The sequence below is a fragment of the Camelus ferus genome, chromosome X (assembly GCF_009834535.1).
Source record: "Camelus ferus isolate YT-003-E chromosome X, BCGSAC_Cfer_1.0, whole genome shotgun sequence".
Lineage (NCBI taxonomy): Eukaryota > Metazoa > Chordata > Mammalia > Artiodactyla > Camelidae > Camelus > Camelus ferus.
This window is the reverse complement of record NC_045732.1, coordinates 72,632,943-72,652,137: the sequence shown is the minus strand read 5'-3', so window position 1 is coordinate 72,652,137 and position 19,195 is coordinate 72,632,943. Positions and strand designations below refer to the sequence as shown.

The window sequence follows — 19,195 nt, the reverse complement described above, 5'->3', positions numbered from 1 at the left end:
GAAACATTCTAATTTAAGTCAGAAAAAATGGGAAATATTTCAGTGTACAATAACAACTAAAACTATAAGGTACCTAAGACCAAGTCTAACAAAAGATGCAGAAAAGTTACAAAACATTATTGAAGGGCATGGGGAAAGACTAAAAGGAAAGATCGGTTTCATGGCTGGAAAGACTGGATATCTCAGTGTGTCAGTTCTCTCTAAATCAATCTGTAAATTTCACACAGTCCCAATAAATATCCTCCATTTTTTAGTGTTAACTTGACTTACTGATTTTCATATTTGTATTCAGGTATCAGCACTTAATGGAAAGCTATAGCGGTTAACAAGTGTAATATCGACAACCTAGCAAGGGAGTCTGGCAGAGAAAGGTAACATATAGATCATGATGTGAAGAGTCTCAGCTATAGTGGTCAGACCTTCGGTGCTTTGGTCTCCTTCCGTCCCTTCCTCAAGCCCTCAGAATGTCTTTAATATCATAATTTTCTTATTCCACATTTTTTGCTTCTGGAAATTAGATTCATTCTTGGTCATTTAAAATGTGCAGTTCCTTTTGTTTAAGACGTCCTACGCATCCAAGCAGTGCAGTCCCCTCTTGTCACCCTATATGCTCTAGGGGTTTCCCCTATGAGGGCTGCCGTGGTCCTGTTGTGGCTGGCTGACTACGCCGGCAGTCTGATAGGCTTGGTTGGCCCCCAGTCCAGTTGGTTGCCAGCCCCTGCCTTGGGTGGACAGAGGCTGCTGGATGTTGGTTGGTGGGGCTGGGTCACAGGTGGCTGACTGTAGAACCCCAGCGGGCCCTGGGTCTAGTGCCGGCTCACTGATGGGTGGAGTCAGGGTCCAGAAGACTCCGGGGCTGCTGCCCGCCCAGTGGTGGGTGAAGCCAGGTCCTGAGGTTACTGCCGGCCTAATGGCAATCAGAGCCAGGTCCTGGAGTCTAGTTGCAGGGCCCAGGGTTCCCAGAGCAGGTGTCAGATCACCGGTGGGGGCAGGGGTTCCTGACACAGTTGGGTACAGGGGTTTGGGGTGTCCCGAAGCTTGTGTTGGTCTGCTAGTAGGTAGGACTGAGGCTCAGCTGGTGTTAGGACAGGGTTTGGCCTATTGGTGGGCAGGCTGAGTCTGCAGGCTATGGGATTACGGTTTTGCTGGTCTGGAGTCTGCCCCCTGGTGGGTGAGGCTGCTACAGAAGCTAGAGCAGGTTTCCTGGAGGGCAGGGCTGGCGCCCAAGGGATTCTGGGACTGGTGCCTGCCCACTGGTGGGTGGAGCTAGGTCCTAGGTCCCCTGGTGAACGGGACTGGAGGCTTAGTGGGTCTTAAGGCACTTTGTCTGCTGATGAGCTGGGCTGTGTTCTTGCCTAGTTAGTTGATTGGCCTCACGTGCTCCAGCACTAGCGCCTACAGGCTGCTGGGCCACGGCAGGGCTGAGTCCTGGGGCTAATAAACTAGAGGGAGGAGCACCAGGGTCCACGTGGTAGAAAGAGCTCCCAAAATGGCTGCCGCCAGTGCCTGCTCTGGGATTGCTGCAGTTGCCTCCTGCCTCTCCCAGAGGCTCTCCAAGATCAGAAGGTAGGTCTGAACCAGGCTCCTATCCACTTACTGCTTCTGCCCTAGGTTCCAGAGCATGTGATTTTGTGTGTGCCCTTTAAGAGTGAAGTTTCTATTTCCCTTAGTCTAATAACCATATCTCTGTCTCAGCTTCCTTGCCGCCAGCCCCCAAAATGCAAAACCCGTTTGGCCTGAACTTCATACAGTTCATCTCTCTTTTCTAGGTCAGACATGCCCTTATTATTTAAACAAAATTCTGACTCAGTAGCATTCCAGGATCCTGAATCAAACTCTAAGGTCTTTGGAATGCAACCTAGGAAAAAGGACCTTTCTCATTGTTATGCAAACTTTCTCCTCCTCTCTCTGACACTATCCTTCCCCACAGATCTCTACGCTCTTTCACAGTTCTGCTCTCTCAGCCAGGACAAGCACATCTCCACACCATACTTTTAAGCTTGAGCCAGCAGTAATGTAGAATGTTAACTTAACTCATTAACAACAAAATTGTCTTTCCTTACTTGCTCTAATCTCTTGCCAGACTAAGGTGGTTTTCAATTAGCAAATTTAAAGCAAGAGGTTTTTCTTTTCTTTTTTTTGCATAGCCATTCTTACAGGGTAGTTAGTCGGAAAGCTCAAAAGAATCCATGTAAATAGCCATGGCGTATATACATGTGAAACGTGTAAAGCATAACTCAAATATAGGGTGAAGGTATAATATGAGGGCCGTCCTCAGTAATTTATCTTTCCTTGGTTGCTTTTAGAAAGAAAAAGGCAAGAATCCTCATACACGTGAAATTTCAAGGACTTCTTATCATTTGCATGGTTGGCATACTACCATTCAAACATAATCATATTTCTTTTCCACCTCTATTGGGTTCTGAAGAATAATGCATATTTCTTTTCTTCTGTAAGTCACAGCAGTGCACGGGCGGTATAGCCCTCTATCCAACCTGATTCCCATTTGCACCATTACTTTAACATATCCTGCCTTCATGTCTTCACTTGGGCATAATTTTCTCTTGGAATTTGTATTTTAGATGATCAAATGTGACAATAGCCAGAAACTCATTTTATTTCAAAATGATAGAAAGATCATGAGCATTTAGATAACGGAAGTGCTTTCAAAATCAGCAACTCAAAGAGATTTGGGGTTCCAGGGAGCTTATGAAATGAGCTTCTTTATGAAATGAAGATGGCCACCACCCACTGCAACACACCTTTGAGCACTTTTGTAAAATCACCACCACCATCAACACACACACACCAGTTTCTATTCTTCTGGCCAACCATGAGGGAGAATTTGTTCTCAAGGTAGTGTTCTAATAACTGCTGTAAATTCACTCTTTCATGGTTTAAACTCAAGGACTACAGTAGTATCTGAAATGATGGGAACAGTAGGATCTGCTGTATTTCTAGAATCATGACAGAAAGGAGAGGCTGGGGAAAATTCTGACTATTGCTAGATCCTGGAAGGGTACTGATTTAAGGACTCACAGGTCTGCAAACCTGTGAAAGGTGAAGAGGGAGGGGGAAAGAGTGTATGTGGAGGCACACACATACACAAGTGTCCTTGTATTACTTGTGGTAGGAAGAATTCTAAAAACGCATCCAGTTTGAACTCCCCAATATGATGAGATAGCACTCCTTTGACTGGAGTGTGCTACATGGCACAGGTGACTTTTAGATAGGGGAATTATCCCAGCGGGCCTAATCTATTCAGTGAGCCCGTGAAAGCAGAAAACTTTTTCCAGCTGGTGGCAGAAGGGGACGTTACAGTTATTTGAAGCATGAGAAGGATGTAAAATGCTGTTGCTGGTTTCAGTATGGAGGGGGCCACATAAGAAAACATGCAAGATGCCTCTGGGAGCAGAGGGTGGCCGCATCGCTGACAGCACAGAGATAGGGACCTCAGTCCTATAACTGCAAGGAACTGGATTCTGCTACAAGCACACAAGCTTGGAAGAGAGCCCTGGGCTTCCAGATAAGAATGCAGCTCAGCTGACAACTTGTAAGACCCTGAGTGGAGATTCCAGTCCCACCATGCTTCACTTTTTTTTTTTAATTTTAAGGGAGAGGTAATTAGGTTTATTCTAATGGAGGCACTGGGGACTGAACCCAAGACATCGTGCATGCTAAGCATGTGCTCTATCACTGAGCTATACTCTCCACCCTGACCACCATGCTGCACTTCTAACCTAAAGACCTATGAACTGATAAATGGGTATTTTGAGCCACAAAGTGAATGGTCATTTGTTAGGTAGCAATAAAAACTAATATATTTCTGAATTAATTTTGTCCCAGGATCACGGACTCCTGAAGGAACGGATCATGTCATCTCTGTGGAAAAGGCCCACTGTCCCTGATGCAAAGTCCTGTGTCCAGTAAGTATTCCTGAACTGTTAACTGGTGACAAATAAGCTCCCTGGGCCAGGTGCAGTTGCTCAGTGTGCTCACCTGACTTGGAGTGTAATTGAGCTGTTTCTCTGGCTCACTACTCTTAAACAGCTGGCTGGAAGTTGAGGGCCAGAGAGCCAGGGTGCTCATCTTAAGTTCTCTCTTCTCCTACAACAGATAGGAGGGATCCCTTAGGCATACACACATGAGTTTAATAGCAACATTGTGTGGTCTTAAATAAGCCAGGCTGGGCTCCCTCTGGGATCTGGGAGATGATATCAGAGATTAAAAATAAACCATTAGGCACTCGCTGCCCTCATTCTTGGGCTGATGAGGAGCCGGATGATAAAGTTACACTTTTAACCCGATCATGAGAATGGAAAAGGGCTCATTCCTCTTTCAATTCTCATTAGGGTCTTTGTCCAGACAAAGGCTGTATTTACAGGTGCTTTGCAAAGTGTAGCTCCCTTCCTGTTCTCAGTCAGCAGGGCAGAATGATGCTGTCATGTTGGCTTGGTGTCCCCTCCCACCTCCATTTCTTTCTTTTCCTCCTCTTTCTTTCCCTTCCCCTGCCCCTTTTCCTAATTTTATTTTTTTCCCTATTGAGCTGTTTGGTTGGGAGAGTGAGAGCCCCAGAGCAACAGCAGAAAAAAAAAAAAAGAAAAAGAAAAAAAAAAAAACTCAGCTTCTCAGAGTGGGATAAATGCCCTTTATTCTTATTTGAGTTTCTCACTGCCTAGAGTGTAAGGGTAGAAAATAGAACAGTCTAACAGAAGCAGAGAGCAAGACCTTTTCCATGGTGTTTGGAAAAGACTAAAAAAGGGAGCAGAAAGGAGGATGAGGTGACCCTGTTCCTGTCCCTCGGCAGTCACTCAGTCAACATTTCTGGAGTGCTGGGACATTTACTGTCATTTCGTGTCATGTCATTAAACAGGGTATAAAGTGGTTTCAGTATATGCTCCCCCTGTGTGCCCAGACATTTGCTACCTGTTCTTGGACTCCAAAAGAAACAGAAGATTTGAGCTATGCCCTTAAGGAGCTAATAGGGTTTCTGGGGGGGCACAGAACCCACATATAAACAACACATGGAGAAGACATAGACATCCCCAGGACCAGGCAGAACTGAGGGGACAGGATGCTGTGGGGCTGGAGGAGAGAGGAGGGATGTGACTTGCGGGAGCAGCAGTGATGGTTATAGAGGTGTGGAGGAAGGTTCTCTGTGGCATGGGGTTGGGAAGGAAGATTGAAATGTAGTTGCATGGATACAAGGCGAGGTAGGGATGAACACTCTTTGTACCCAGTTGTCACAGAATTTTCACGTTATAGATTGAATTCATATGTTGAAGCCCTAACTCCTACTGTGACTGTATTTGGAGATAGGGCCTTTACATAATTAAGGATAAATGAAGTCCTAGGGGTGGGGCCCTAATCCAACAGGACTAGTGTCTTTATAAAAAGAGGAATAGACACCAGGAGGCATGTGCAGAGCAAGAAGGTGGCCATCTGCAAGCTAAGGAGAGGGACCTCAGGAGAAATCAGTTCTGCTGACACTTTGATCTCGAACTTCTGGCCTCCATAACTGAGAGAAAATTAATTTCTATTGTTTAAGCCACCCAATCTGTGGCATTTTCTTTCGGTAGCTTGAGCTGACTGACATACATATGAAGGAAGCTTGTCCTCCAGCCCTGGTCCTCAGTGCTGTATGAGGGTTGCTCTAAGGCACTTATTATCATGGTCAAAGGTTTAAGCGGGCTAACAGTGATGGGTACATGAGCACTTGAGGATATAGGCAGGTTCTGGCATGGCTCTCAGCAAGGTGACCTTTTTTAGGTCATGTTACTTATCTGGGTCATTTTTGTCTCTACAGTGAGTGAATTAGGAAATTAATATGAGTAACTTGCTAATGCATGAATAGAAAGTTCAAGGTGAGGATCATAATAACCTTGGAATATTTTTCGTAAAACTCATGCTCTACTGCTTCACTCCCTGTTCCTACTGAGAATCCCTGGTTTTGATATTGCAGGCCATGGAAGCTCAGTAAGGTCTGCAGTCTTACACTCATACATCCTGACTTCTTGTTATTGGTGAGTCTTCTAATTCTAAAAGTATCTTCTCCTGCCTTTCAGCTGGGTAGAGTCAAGTATTTAATACATCCAGTGGTACCAGCATTAGATGCTAAATGAGAGGGAAATGGCTCTTCTGAGGTGAAAGTTGAGGGGATCCATGAGAGCGGTGCCCCAGGGCTCTGGGAGCTTGCAGCTGCCAGGTTGTTCAGTAGGCGAGACTCAGATTCGGAAACAACAATGCCTTCACCCCCTGCTTTATGGTCACTTAGGAAAGGTGTCCCCAGCTCTGGAGGGGGTGGCATGGAGTAGTGTGACTTCTCATGGTCAGAGAGGAGCCCCCATCCCTAGCAACCTTTGCTTCCCACTAACCAGGCACGTCTTAGCCATAGTTGTCACTCAGACTGAATATAGGTCTGTTCAGAGAGACCAGGGGCCTGAGTACAGGAATGAAGTTTTAAGCTCATGGGCACAGACCTCTTGGTTCTCCCCTGCCACTAAGCCTAATTACCTCTCCCACCCTGTTTGATCCTCCACTGCTCAACTGCACATGCCACCCAATCTGAACTGGGGAGGTCCAAAATCTCCTGAAGCCCATACTAGAAATCCTGAGTCCAGCTACGTAAGTGGCAGAATGATTGAACATTTTTTTCCTTCAGCTTTGATGAGCCTCTAACCCCGGCAGGAGATTTATTTCTGTTGTCAATGTTATTTCAGGGCTCAGGAACTAGTTGTCTACCTGGCTCTTCAGCCAATCATAGGCAGTGGTAAAGAGGAGGCTGGCAGGCAGCAACGTCCCCTGGGGATAGTGCAGGTTATTTTGAGCTTATCTTATTCTTAGCCAGCAGCCTGGGACGTTGGTGTCTGCACATGATACAATTTTGCCTGGTGGTGGTGGCAGCAGGACACTTTGCTTCAGGTGCCTGGCGTGCAGTAGTACAGAAATGAATTATGGGAAAAGCAGTTTCCTGGTGCCAACTCAGTCTCCCAGTAGACCTGCAGGGTCAGGAGGAAGATTTCATGTAGGCAGCCTGCTATGTGAGCAGACACAAAAATGCCAATGCCCACAGGGGAGGCTGGTGCTTAAAACAGAAAACAACCAACTCAGCATCACGGTATGCCTGGCCTGATTCCGAGACGTAGGAAACTAAGGCCCCCATCATTCTGATGTGGCAAGACTGGCAAGGGACTGGGCAACGGGAGAGGGGCTGGTCAAATGCATTAGGGAAGGGATGCCCTACTCTTTGTGCTCGTCCCTCTGAGAGAACAGGGATGAATAGCCAACACTGGTGCCTATTCAGTACCTCCAACACTGGGTGATGAGCTGCTCTGATTCCCAGCAAGTCCTTCCCCATTGCCTCTACATTTCCAAATCCTTGGTGTGCAGAATTCCTTAATAACTCCAACCCGTTCCTAACTGCTCACAGAAGTGCTCAGCACAATGCTGGCCACATTTGCATTCATTCAACACATTCAATAAATGTTGAATGAATGAATGGTCTATATTAGTGGATTTCATACTTAAAAATTGATAGAATCCTTGTTTTCAAATGTAATCTTACTCTGAAGCTCAATACGCAGAATGGATAAGAGTACCACACTGATTATATTGGCACCGGGGGAGGGGACAGAGCTATGCCTCTCAGTCTTCCCTTTGCTGTGTCCTATGGGAGAGTCAAGAGTGCTAAGATTCCAGCAGCAAGGATTCATTAAGTATCTATGGCTTGCCCAGCCTCATATGCATTCTGGAAGATTTAAAAGGAGTAGAAAGCTTTATAATGGAGAGTTTAAGATGAACAATAAAATGTATACACAAAAAATATATGAGAGAACCAGGGAACCATGAGGAAAGAAAATATCACAATGGGCTGGATTCTACAGAAATGGTTGGCTTTCACCGAGGTCTTAAAAGAAATGTAAGATTTCAGTTTACACAAAGAAGGGAAAGTGCTTCAGACTGAGGGTACAGTGTAAGCAAAGACACAGAAGTAGGACCAGCACAGCACTGGCACCAGGATGGAGGAAAGGGACTGGTAGTGGAGCAGCCTGACTAGGTAAGCAGAAGAGGTGTGTGTGGTGCGTGGTGTGTGGTGTGTTTAGAAGGGTAGGATTTAGTAGGCAGCAAGATGGAGTCAGATGATGGTGGTGTTGAAAGGCTGCCAGAGAAATTCAGGAGCTGGTAGACTGCAGGGAAGCCACTAGAGGTTTTTAAGTATGTGAATAGCCCAGTGAGAAATTTTTCTGGCAGTGACCTAGAGAACGCATGCTTGGAAGAGATGAGTGTCCACACGTCCAGATAAGAAGTTATTACATTAACCCAGGTCAGAGGCAGGTCTCTCGTTTTCTACTTAAAGTGACTTAGTCCCTGTTGAGTTGGATTGGACCAACCAATCTAGAAAATTACTATTTGTGCACCACTGCAGGCTGTATGACCTGCTAAATTGCTACCCACTTTTAAAGCAAATAACTTCTTTGGTCTACAGTAACACCAGCCTTCTGACTGTTCCAGGTTGTTCAGTGAGTTTCTGATAAAGAGAAATAGCCAAGGGAAGTCAGCTTCTAATGGCACTGTCACTGAGTATTGGCTTGAACCAACACAGGTCTGCTTTGAAGTGTTAACTTAATGTGTCATCGTGTCTGGTGGCACTCAGGTTGGACATGCAGTGAGGATTTGTTTTAAAGTATCTGAAAAAGATTATACAGTACAGTTGGATTACAAGGATCCTGGGAACATTTATTGGAGTTACAAGTTCTAGATAATACATTTCCTCAGCCCAGTCTGTGCACAAGCAGCGAGTGAGCTGGATTTGCTTCAAAGAGTGTGATAAAATCTGGCATTAGTGCGTTTATCCCATCTTATCTTTCCAGGCAGCCTTTGCCAATTCTCAACCTGACCACGATTCAGATACCCTCATGAGGAATCCAATTTTACGGGTCCCTTCTAAGTTTGGGTAATAGGGAAAAGAAGTGGGAGTGCTGGCAAGTAAGTCACAAGACCTAGGCAAGGGAAGCTCACAGAGAGAGCACATCAGGAGAGGCGGATGTGACCAGATAACAACTTTCTCTGGACTCTGGAAATGTGATGACTGTCATTATTATGAGTGACTATCTCTATGAGAGAAACAAGAAAGAATAAAGAAACATACTGAATGGGAGACAATATTTGCAAATCATATATTTGATAAGGGGTTAATATCCAAAATATAAAAAGAACTCATACAACTCAACAATAAAAAATCAACCCAATTAAAAAATAGGGAGAGAATCTGAATAGGCATTTTTTCCAAAGAAGACATATAGATGGCCAAGAGGTAAATGAAAAGATGCTCAACATCGCTAATCATCAGGGAAATGCAAATCAAAACCACAGTGAGATAGATAGCACCTCACTCCTGTCAGAATGGCTATTATCAAAAAGATAAGAAATAACAAATGTTGCAGAGAATGTGGAGAAAAATGAACCCTGTACAATTTTGGTGGGAACATAAATTGCTGCAGCCACTATGGAAAATAGTATGAAGATTCCTCCAAAAATTAAGAATACAACTACCATATGACCCAGCTATTCTATGTCTGGGTATTTACCCAAATAACACAAAAACATTAATTAAAAGAGGTATGTGGACCTCTATGTTCATTGCAGCATTATTCACAATAGCCAAGATAGGGAAACAACCTAAGTATCCATTGATTGATGCACGAATAAAGAAGATGCAGTGTGTATATATATATACATATATATACACACATATATATATACACAGACACATATATATATACACACACACATACATACATATATATACACACACATACATACATATATATATATATACGCATATATATATACACACACACATACATACAATGAAATACCACTTGGCCATAAAAAAAGGATGAATTCCTGCCAGTGGTGAAAGCATGGACAGACCTTGAAGATATTATGCTAAGTGAAATGTCAGATGGAAAAAGACAAATACTGTATGATTTCACTCATATGTGGAATCTAAAACAAAACAAAGAAACTCAGAGAGAACAAATTAGTGGTTACCAGAGAGAAAGAGGTTTAGGGGTGGGTGAAATAGGTGAAGGGGGTCAATAATATGGTGATGGATGGTAACTAGACTTGTGGTGGTTATTACTTTGTAGTGTATACAGATGTCAAATTATAATGCTCTTACCTGAAATTTACATTAAAAAATAAGTAATGGGAGGCTAGGGTAGGCCCAAGTGCCATCTATTGAGAGTTATTTAATGAGAAACTTAAAATCATTAATTCAACCTATTCAATGAATATTTAATAAGTGAAACTTTATAGGCACTAAAGAATCACTGGTAATTAGAAATACTTGCCCTCATGGAGCTTATATTTTAATGTGGGGCAAGAGCAGGCAAGAAAGAAAATAAACAGATTCTTTCCCTAAATGATCCCATGCAGCTCCATGGTTTTATTTACCATCTACATTCTGGTTCCTAAACTTACATATCTAGGCCTGATATCTCCCTGGGGCTCCAGACTCATTTACCTGATTGCCAGTTCAATGTCTCCACTTAGGTCTTAATGGCCCCTCAAGTAGAACATGACCAAAACAGAATCTTGGTGTTTCCGCAAATCTATTTCTCCCACAGCATACCCCATCTTGATAAATGGTCAGATCATTCCTCCAGTTGCTCAGACCAAGACCTGAGAGTCATTCTTGATTGCTTTTCTTCACCCTCTAGCAATCTGTCAGCAAATCTTATCAGTTCCACCATCAAAATTCATTTCTCACCACATCGACTATCACCCCAGTCCAAGCTGTTATAATCTCTAACCCGAACAACTGCAAGCAACTCCTAATTGGTCTCATTGCCTCCGATTTTTCCATCATCTAATCTATTTTCCATACAACAGTCAAAATGATCTTACATACTAAGAATTAGATTACATCACTCTGGCACTTAAAAAGTAATGACTTCCTGTGAATCTAAGAAGTAAACAAATACTTTTTCAAGGTCGCCAACAAGTCTGGTCAAGATCTGGCTCCACCGTCTTTCAACAACTTCACCTCCTATCAGTCTCTTTCTCTCACTCAGTAAGCTCAAGGTACTCATTTTTTTAATTTACAATATTGATTGACAAAGCTGATTTACAATATTGTGTTTGTTTCATGTGTACAGCAAAGTGACTCAGTTTTATATTTTTTTTCAGATTATTCATTATAGGTTATTACAAGATGTTGACTATAGTTCCCTGTACTATACAGTAATTCCTAGATGCTTATTTATTTTATGTACAGTAGTTTATATCTGTTAACCCCATAGTCCTAATTTATTCCTCCCCCGCTTTTCCCCTGTGGTAACCATAAGTTTGTTTTCTATTATCTGTGAGTCTATTTCTGTTTTGTAAATAAGTTCATTTGTATTTCTATTTTTTAAGATTCTAGATATAAGTAGTATCGTATAATATTTGTCTTTTTCTATCTGACTTCATTTTAGTATGATATCTCCAGGCCCATGAATGTTGCTGCAAATGGCATTATTTCACTCTTGTTTATGGCCGAGTAATATTCCATTGTATATAAATACCACATCTTAAGCCAGTCGTCTATTGATGTGCACTTAGGTGGTTTCCATGTTCTGGCTATTGTAAATAGTGCTGATATGAATGTTGGGGTGCATGTATCTTTTTAAATTCGAGTTTTCATCTTTTCTGGATGTGTGCCCAGGAGTGGAATTACTGGATCATATAGTAGCTTGATTTTTAGCTTTTTAAGGAAACTCCATACTATTTTCTATAGCAGCTATATCAATTTGCATTCCCACCACAGAGTAGGAGGCTTCCCTTTTCTCCATACTGTCTCCAGCATTTATTATTTGTAGACTTTTTGATGATAGTCATTATGATTGGTGTGATTTTGATTTGCATTGTTGTTTTGATTTGCATTTTTCTAATAATTAAAGAAGTTGAGCCTCTTTTTATGTGCCTATTGGCCATTTGTTATGTCTTCTTTGGAAAAAATATCTAGGTATTTTGCCCATTTTTTGATTACTTGTTTGGATTTTTTGATATTGGATGTATGAGCTGTTTGTATATTTTGGATATTAACTCTTTGTCAGTCACATAATTTACAAATATTTTCTCCCATTCTATAGGTTGTTTTTTTTGTTTTGTTGATGGTTTCCTTTGCTGTGCAAAACTTTTAAGTTTGATTAGGTTTCATTTGTTTATTTTTGATTTTATTTCCTTTGCCTTGGGAGATTAATCAAAGAAAATATTGCTACAATTTATGTCCAAGAATGTTTTGCCTATGTTCTCTTCTAGGAGTATTATGGTGCAATGTCTTATACTTAGGATTTTAAATCATTTTGAGTTTATTTTTGTATTTGGTGTGATTTGATTCCTATGTAGCTCTCCAACTTTCCCATCCCGACTTGTTGTATATTCTTGCCTCCTTTGTCGAAGATTAATTGACCATAGGTGTGTCGGTTTATTTCTGTTCCATTGATCTATAAATCTGTTTTTGTGCCAATACCACACTGTTCTGGTTACTATATCTTTGTAGTATAGTCTGAATTCTGGAAGGGTTATGCCTCCAGGTTTGTTCTTTTTCTTCAGGATTGCTTTGGCAATTGTGGGGCTTTTGTGGTTCCATATAAATTTTAGGATTATTTGTTTTAGTTCTGTGAAAAGTTTCATGAGTATTTGGATAGGGATCACATTTAAATCTGTAGATTGCATGATCATTTTAACAATATTAATTCTTCCAATCCAAGAGCATGGGATATATTTCCATTTCTTTGCATCATATTCAGTTTCCTTTATCAATGTTTCATAGGTTTCAGTGTATAGGTCTTTTACTTCTTTGTTAGGTTTATTCCTAGGTATTTCTTTTGAAAGAATTTTAAATGGGATTTTAAAAAATTCCCAATATTTCATTGTTAGTGTAAAGAAATGCAACAGATTTATGTATATTAACCTTGTATCCTGCTACCTTGCTGAATTAATGTATTAGTTCTAATAGTTTTTGTGTAGAGACTTTAGGGTTCTCCATATAAAGTATCATATCATCTGCAAATAGTGACAGTTTTACCTCTTCCCTTCCATTTTGGATACCTTCCCTTTTCTTGTCTGATTTATGGGACTAGGACTTCCAATACTATGTTGAATAGAAGTGGTGAGAGTGGATATCCTTGTCTTGTTCCTGAATTTAGCAGGAAGGCTTTTAGCTTTCACTGTTGAGTATTATGTTGGCTGTGAGTTTGCCATAAATGGATTTTATTATGTTGTGATATGTTCCCCTAATACCCACTTTGGTGAGAGTTTTTTTTTTTCTTACCATGAATGGATGTTGAATTTTGTCAAATATTTTTCCTGCATCTGTTAAGATGATCATTTTTTTTTGTCTTTCCTTTTGTTAATGTGGTGTATCACACCGATTGATTTGTACATGTTGAAATGTTCTTGCAATCCTGGAATGAATCTAACTTGATCATGGTGTGTGATCCTTTTTATGTATTGTTGAATTTGGTTTGCTAATATTTTGTTGAAGAATTTTGCATCTATATTCATCAAAGATATTGGCCTGTAATTTAGTTTTCTTGTTGTATATTTTGTCTGGTTTAGGTATCAGGGTGACGATGGCTTCATAGAATAAATTTGGGAGTGTTCCCTCCCCTTCAATCTTTTGGAACAGTTTGAGAAGGATAGGTATAACTTCGTCTTTGTATTCCTCAGTGAAGCCATCCAGTCCTGGACTCTTGTTTGCAGGCAGTCTGTTTTATTACAGATTCTTTTTCCCTTTTGATGAGCAGTCTGTTCAAATTACCTGTTTCTTCTTGAGTCAGTTTTGGCCAGCTATATGTTTCTAGAAACTTGTCTGTTTCTTTTAGGTTATCCAATTTTTTGGCATATAACTGTTCATAGTATTCTCTTATGAATTTTGTATTTCTGAGTTATTGGTTGTTATTTCTCTTATTGCCTATTTTATTTACTTGGGCCCTCTCTTCTTTGTGAGCCTGGCTAGAGGTTTCTTGATTTTGTTTATCTTCAAAAACCAACTCCTGGTTTTATTATTTTTTTCTATTTTTTAATCTCTATTTTACTTATTTCCTACTTATACTTATTATTTCCCTCCTTCTGCTGAGTTTGGATTTGTTTGTTCTTCATTTTGTAACTATTTTTGGTGAAAGGTTAGATTGTTAATTTGAGATTTGTCTTGTTTCTTGAGGAAGGCCTGTGTCACTATAAAATTCCCTCTTAGAACTGCTGTTGCTTCATCCCATAGATTTTGTAAGGTTGTGCTTTCATTGTCATTTGTCTTGAGGTACTTTCTTAATTCTTTTTTTGATTTAATCAATGACTGATTTTTTTTTTTTTAAAGTACCATGTTGTTTAATCTCCATGTATTCTTTTCCATTTTTCTTTCTGTATATGACTTCTACTTTCATACCATGTGGTCAGAAAAGATATTTGAAATAATTATACCTTCTTAAATTCATCGAGGCTTGTTTTGTGACCTAGTGTGTGGTCTATCCCAGAGAATATTCCATGTGTGCTTGAAAAGAATGTGTATTCTGGTGGGTTTTCTGTTAGGTTGTTGTTTTTTTGGATGTGGTGTCCTGTAGATATCAATTAAGTCCAACTGGTCTGTTTTGTCATTTAGGATCTCTGTTGACTTATTGATTGCCTTTTTTTCTTTAAACATTTTTTAATTGAGTTATAGTCATTTCACAATGTTGTATCAAATTCCAGTGTAGAGCACAATTTTTCACTTATACTGGAACATACATATATTCATTGTCACATTTTTGTTTTGCTGTGAGCTACTGCAAGATCGTGTATATATTTCCCTGTGCTATACAGTATAATCTTGTTCATCTATTCTGCATATGCCTGTCAGTATCTACAAATTTTGAACTCCCAGTCTATCCCTTCCCACCCCCTCCCTGTTGGCAACCACATGTTTGTATTCTATGTCTGTGAGTCTGTTTCTGTTTTGTATTTATGTTCTTTTTTTTTTTTTTTTTCTTAGATTCCACATATAAGTGATCTCATATGGTATTTTTCTTTCTTTTTCTGGTTTACTTCACTTAGAATGACATTCTCCAGGGACATCCATGTTGCTGCAAATGGTGTTATGTTGTTGTTTTTTATGGCTGAATAGTATTCCATTGTATAAATATACCACCACTTCTTTATCCAGTCATCTGTTGATGGACATTTAGGTTGTTTCCATGTCTTGGCTATTGTAAATAGTGCTGCTATGAACATTGGGGTGCATGTGTCTTTTGGAAGTAGGGTTCCTTCTGGATATATGCCCAAGAGTGGGATTCCTGGGTCATATGGTAAGTCTATTCCTAGTCTTTTGAGGAATCTCCATACTGTTTTCCACAGTGGCTGCACCAATCTACATTCCCACCAGTAGTGTAGGAGGGTTCCCTTTTCTCCACAGCCTCTCCAGCATTTGTCATTTATGGACTTTTGAATGATGGCCATTCTGACTGGTGTGAGGTGATACCTCATTGTAGTTTTGATTTGCATTTCTCTGATAATTAGTGATAATGAATATTTTTTCATGTGCCTATTGATCATTTGTACTTCTTCCTTGGAGAGTTGCTTGTTTAGGTCTTCTGCCCATTTAGGATTGGGTTGTTTGTTTTTTTCCTTATTAAGTCATATGAGCTGCTTATATATTCTGGAGATCAAGCCTTTGTTCGTTTCATATTTGCAAAAATTTTCTCCCATTCCATAGGTTTTTGTTTTGTTTTACTTATGGTTTCCTTTTCTGTGTAGAAGCTTGTAAGTTTAATTAGGTCCCATTTGTTTATTCTTGCTTTTATTTCTATTCCTTGGGTAGACTGACCTAGGAGAGCATTTTTGAGATGTATGCAAGATAATGTTTGCCTGTATTTTCTTCTAGGAGGTTTATTGTATCTTGTTTTATGTTTAAGTCTTTGATCCATTTTGAGTTGATTTTTGTGTATGGTGTAAGGGAGTGTTCTAGCTTCATTGATTTCCATGCTGCTGTCCAGTTTTCCCAACACCATTTGCTGAAGAGACTGTCTTTATTCCATTGTATATACTTTCCTCCTTTATCAAAGATTAATTGACCAAAAGTTTGTGGGTTCATTTCTGGGCTCTATTCTGTTCCATTGGTCCATATTTCTGCTTTTTTACCAATACCATGCTATTTTGATTACTGTAGTTCTATAATATTGTCTGAAGTCTGAGAGAGTTATTCCTCCATCCTCTTTCTTTTTCTTCAGTAATGTTTTGACAATTCTAGGTCTTTTGTAGTTCCATGTAAATTTTATTATGATTTGTTCTAGTTCTGTGAAATACGTCCTGGGTAATTTGATAGGGATTGCATTAAATCTGTAGATTGCCTTGGGCAGTATGACCATTTTAATAATATTGATTCTTCCAATCCAGGAGCATGGGATATCTTTCCATTTTTTAAGTCTTCTTTAATTTCCTTCATCAATGGTTTATAGTTCTCCATGTATAAGTCTTTCACCTCCTTGGTTAGATTTATTCTAACCAAGGTATTTTATTACTTTGGGTGCTATTTTAAAGGGGTTTGCTTCTTTACTTTCTTTTCCTGTTGATTTATTGTTAGTGTAAAGTAATGCAACTGATTTTTGAACGTTAATTTTGTAACCTGCTACCTTGCTGAATTCTTCAATTAGTTCTAGTAGTTTTTGTGCGGACCTTTTAGGGTTTTCTGTATATAATATCATGTCATCTGCATATAGTGATACTTTTACCTCTTCTTTTCCAATTTGGATGCCTTTTATTTCTTTCTCTTGCCTGATTGCTGTGGCTAGGACTTCCAAGACTATGTTGAATAGGAGTGGTGATAGTGGGCAGCCTTGTCTTGTCCCAGATTTTAGTGGGAAGCTTTTGAGTTTCTCACCATTGAGTACTATGCTGGCTGTAGGTTTTTCATATATAGCTTTTATTATGTTGAGATATGTTCCCTCTATATCCACTTTGGTGAGAGTTTTTATCATAAATGGGTGTTGAATTTTATCAAATGCTTTTTCTGCATCGATTGAGATGATCATGTGGTTTTTGTCCTTTCTCTTGTTGATGTGATGTATTACATTGATTGATTTGCATATATTGAACCACCCTTGTGTCCCTGGGATGAACGCCACTTGATCATGATGTATAATCTTTTACATGTGCTGTTGGATTCTATTTGCTAATATTTTGGTAAGGATTTTTGCATCTATGTTCATCAGTGATATTGGTCTATAATTCTCTTTTTTGATGGTGTCTTTGCCTGGTTTTGGTATCAGGGTGATGGTGGCTTCACAGAATGAGTTTGGGAGTATTCCCTCCTTTTCAGTCTTCTGGAAGAGCTTGAGAAGGACTGATATGAGTTCTTCTTTGTATGTTTGGTAGAATTCCCCGGTGAAGCCATCCAGTCCTGGACTTTTATTTGTAGGGAGGTTTTTTTTATTGCTAATTCAATTTCATGTCTACTGATAGGTTTTTTCAAATGATCAGTTTCTTCTTGATTCAGTCTTGGTGGACTGTATGTTTCCAAAAACTTGTCCATTTCCTCTAGGTTACCCATTTTGGTTCCATATATTTTTTCATAATATTCTCATATGGTATTCTGTATTTCTATATTGTTTGTTGTAACTTCTCCATTTTACTGTCTTATTTTGTTTATTTGTGCTCTCTTTTCTTTGTGAGTTTGGCCAGAGGTTTGTCGATTTTATTTATGCTTTCAAAAAACCAGCTTTTGGTTTGATTGATTTTTTTGTATGTTTTTTTTAATCTCCATTTTATTTATTTCCTCCCTGATCTTTATTATTTCCTTCCTTCTGCCGACTTTTGGGGTTTTTTTGCTCTTCTTTTTCTAATTCTTTTAGCTGATGGGTTATATTGTTTATTTGAGATTGTTCTCTTTTTTTGAGGAAGGCCTGTATCATCACTATAAACTGCCCTCCTAGCACTGCCTTTGCTGCATCCCATAAATTTTGTGTGGTTGTCCCTAATTTCATTTTCATTTGTCTCAAGGTATTTTCTAATTTTTAACTTTGATTTCATCATTGACCCATTGGTTTTTTAATAGCATTTTGTTTAATCTCCATGCTTTCCTTTTTTTCTCCTTTGTTTCTCTGTAGTTGATTTCTAGCTTCATGGCATTGTGGTCAGTAAAGATGCTTGAGATAATTTCTATCTTCTTAAGATTATTGAGACTTCTTTTCTGCCCAAATATGTGATCAGTCCTAGAAAATGTTCCATCTGCACTTGAAAAGAATATATATCCTATTTTTGGGGGGTGTAATGCTCTAAAAATATCCATCAAATCTAATTTTTCTATTGTATCATTTAAGTTCGCTGTTGCCTTATTTATTTTCTGTCTGGACGATCTGTCTAGTGATGTTAATGTGATGGTAAAATCTCTGACTATGATTGTGTTCCCATCAATATCCCCCTTTATCTCTGCTAGTAATTGTTTTATGTACTTAGATGCTCCTATATTTGGTGCATGTATATATATATATATATAATGAATGTAATATCCTCATCTTGTATTACTCCTTTAATCATAATAAAATGTCCTTCTTTATCTTTCTTTATGGCCTTTGTTTTAAAGTCTATTTTGTCTGAAATCAGTACTGCTACACCTGCTTTTTTGGCTTTTCCATTTGCATGGAATATCCTTTTCCATCCTTTCACTCTCAATCTATATGGGTCCTTCTCCCTAAAGTGGGCCTCTTGTATGCAGCATTTTGAAGGTTCTTGCTTTATTATCCAGTCTGCCACTCTATGTCTTTTGATTGGAGCATTTAGTCCATTGACATTTACAGTAATTAATGATAGATGTGTGTTTATTGCCATTTTGAACTTCTTTTTGCAGTTGATTTGGTATTTCTTCTTTGTTCCATTCTTCCTTTTGTGGTTTGGTAATTTTCCTTTGTATTATCTTGGATTTTATTTAGTCTTTGTGACTCACTTGTAAGTTTTTGGCTTGTGGTTACTCATTTTTGTAAGTCTATTAACCCATTACTATAACTGTTTGTATTAAACATATATTAATATAAGCTCAAACCCATCCTACTGAGAACAAAAAATTTTAAAAAGAAAAAAAATACTCTATATTTTCTTGCTTCCCTCTCCCACTCTTAATGATTTAGATGTCTTCTTTTACAATTCTGTGTTTATTCTATTTGTAATTCATGATAGTTAT

General features: G+C 39.4%; 1 protein-coding gene across 5 annotated transcripts in view; it reads left to right on the top strand.

The window, feature by feature from the left end:
* Window positions 1-19,195, top strand: part of LHFPL1 (LHFPL tetraspan subfamily member 1) — a 161,504-nt gene that overhangs the window by 56,447 nt on the left and 85,862 nt on the right. For 3 of the 5 annotated variants that reach the window (XR_004317806.1, XR_004317808.1, XM_032474473.1), the window contains one exon: window positions 3,847-3,926. Coding sequence is in view for 1 of the 5 variants with exons in the window: in XM_032474473.1 (XP_032330364.1) it covers window positions 3,847-3,908 (62 nt within the window). In the remaining 4 variants the exon portion in view is untranslated. Of the gene's footprint in view, window positions 1-1,271; window positions 1,567-3,846; window positions 3,927-5,967; window positions 6,024-19,195 lie in introns of those variants that run through there. The other 2 variants (XR_004317807.1, XR_004317809.1) reach the window with 2 other exon arrangements.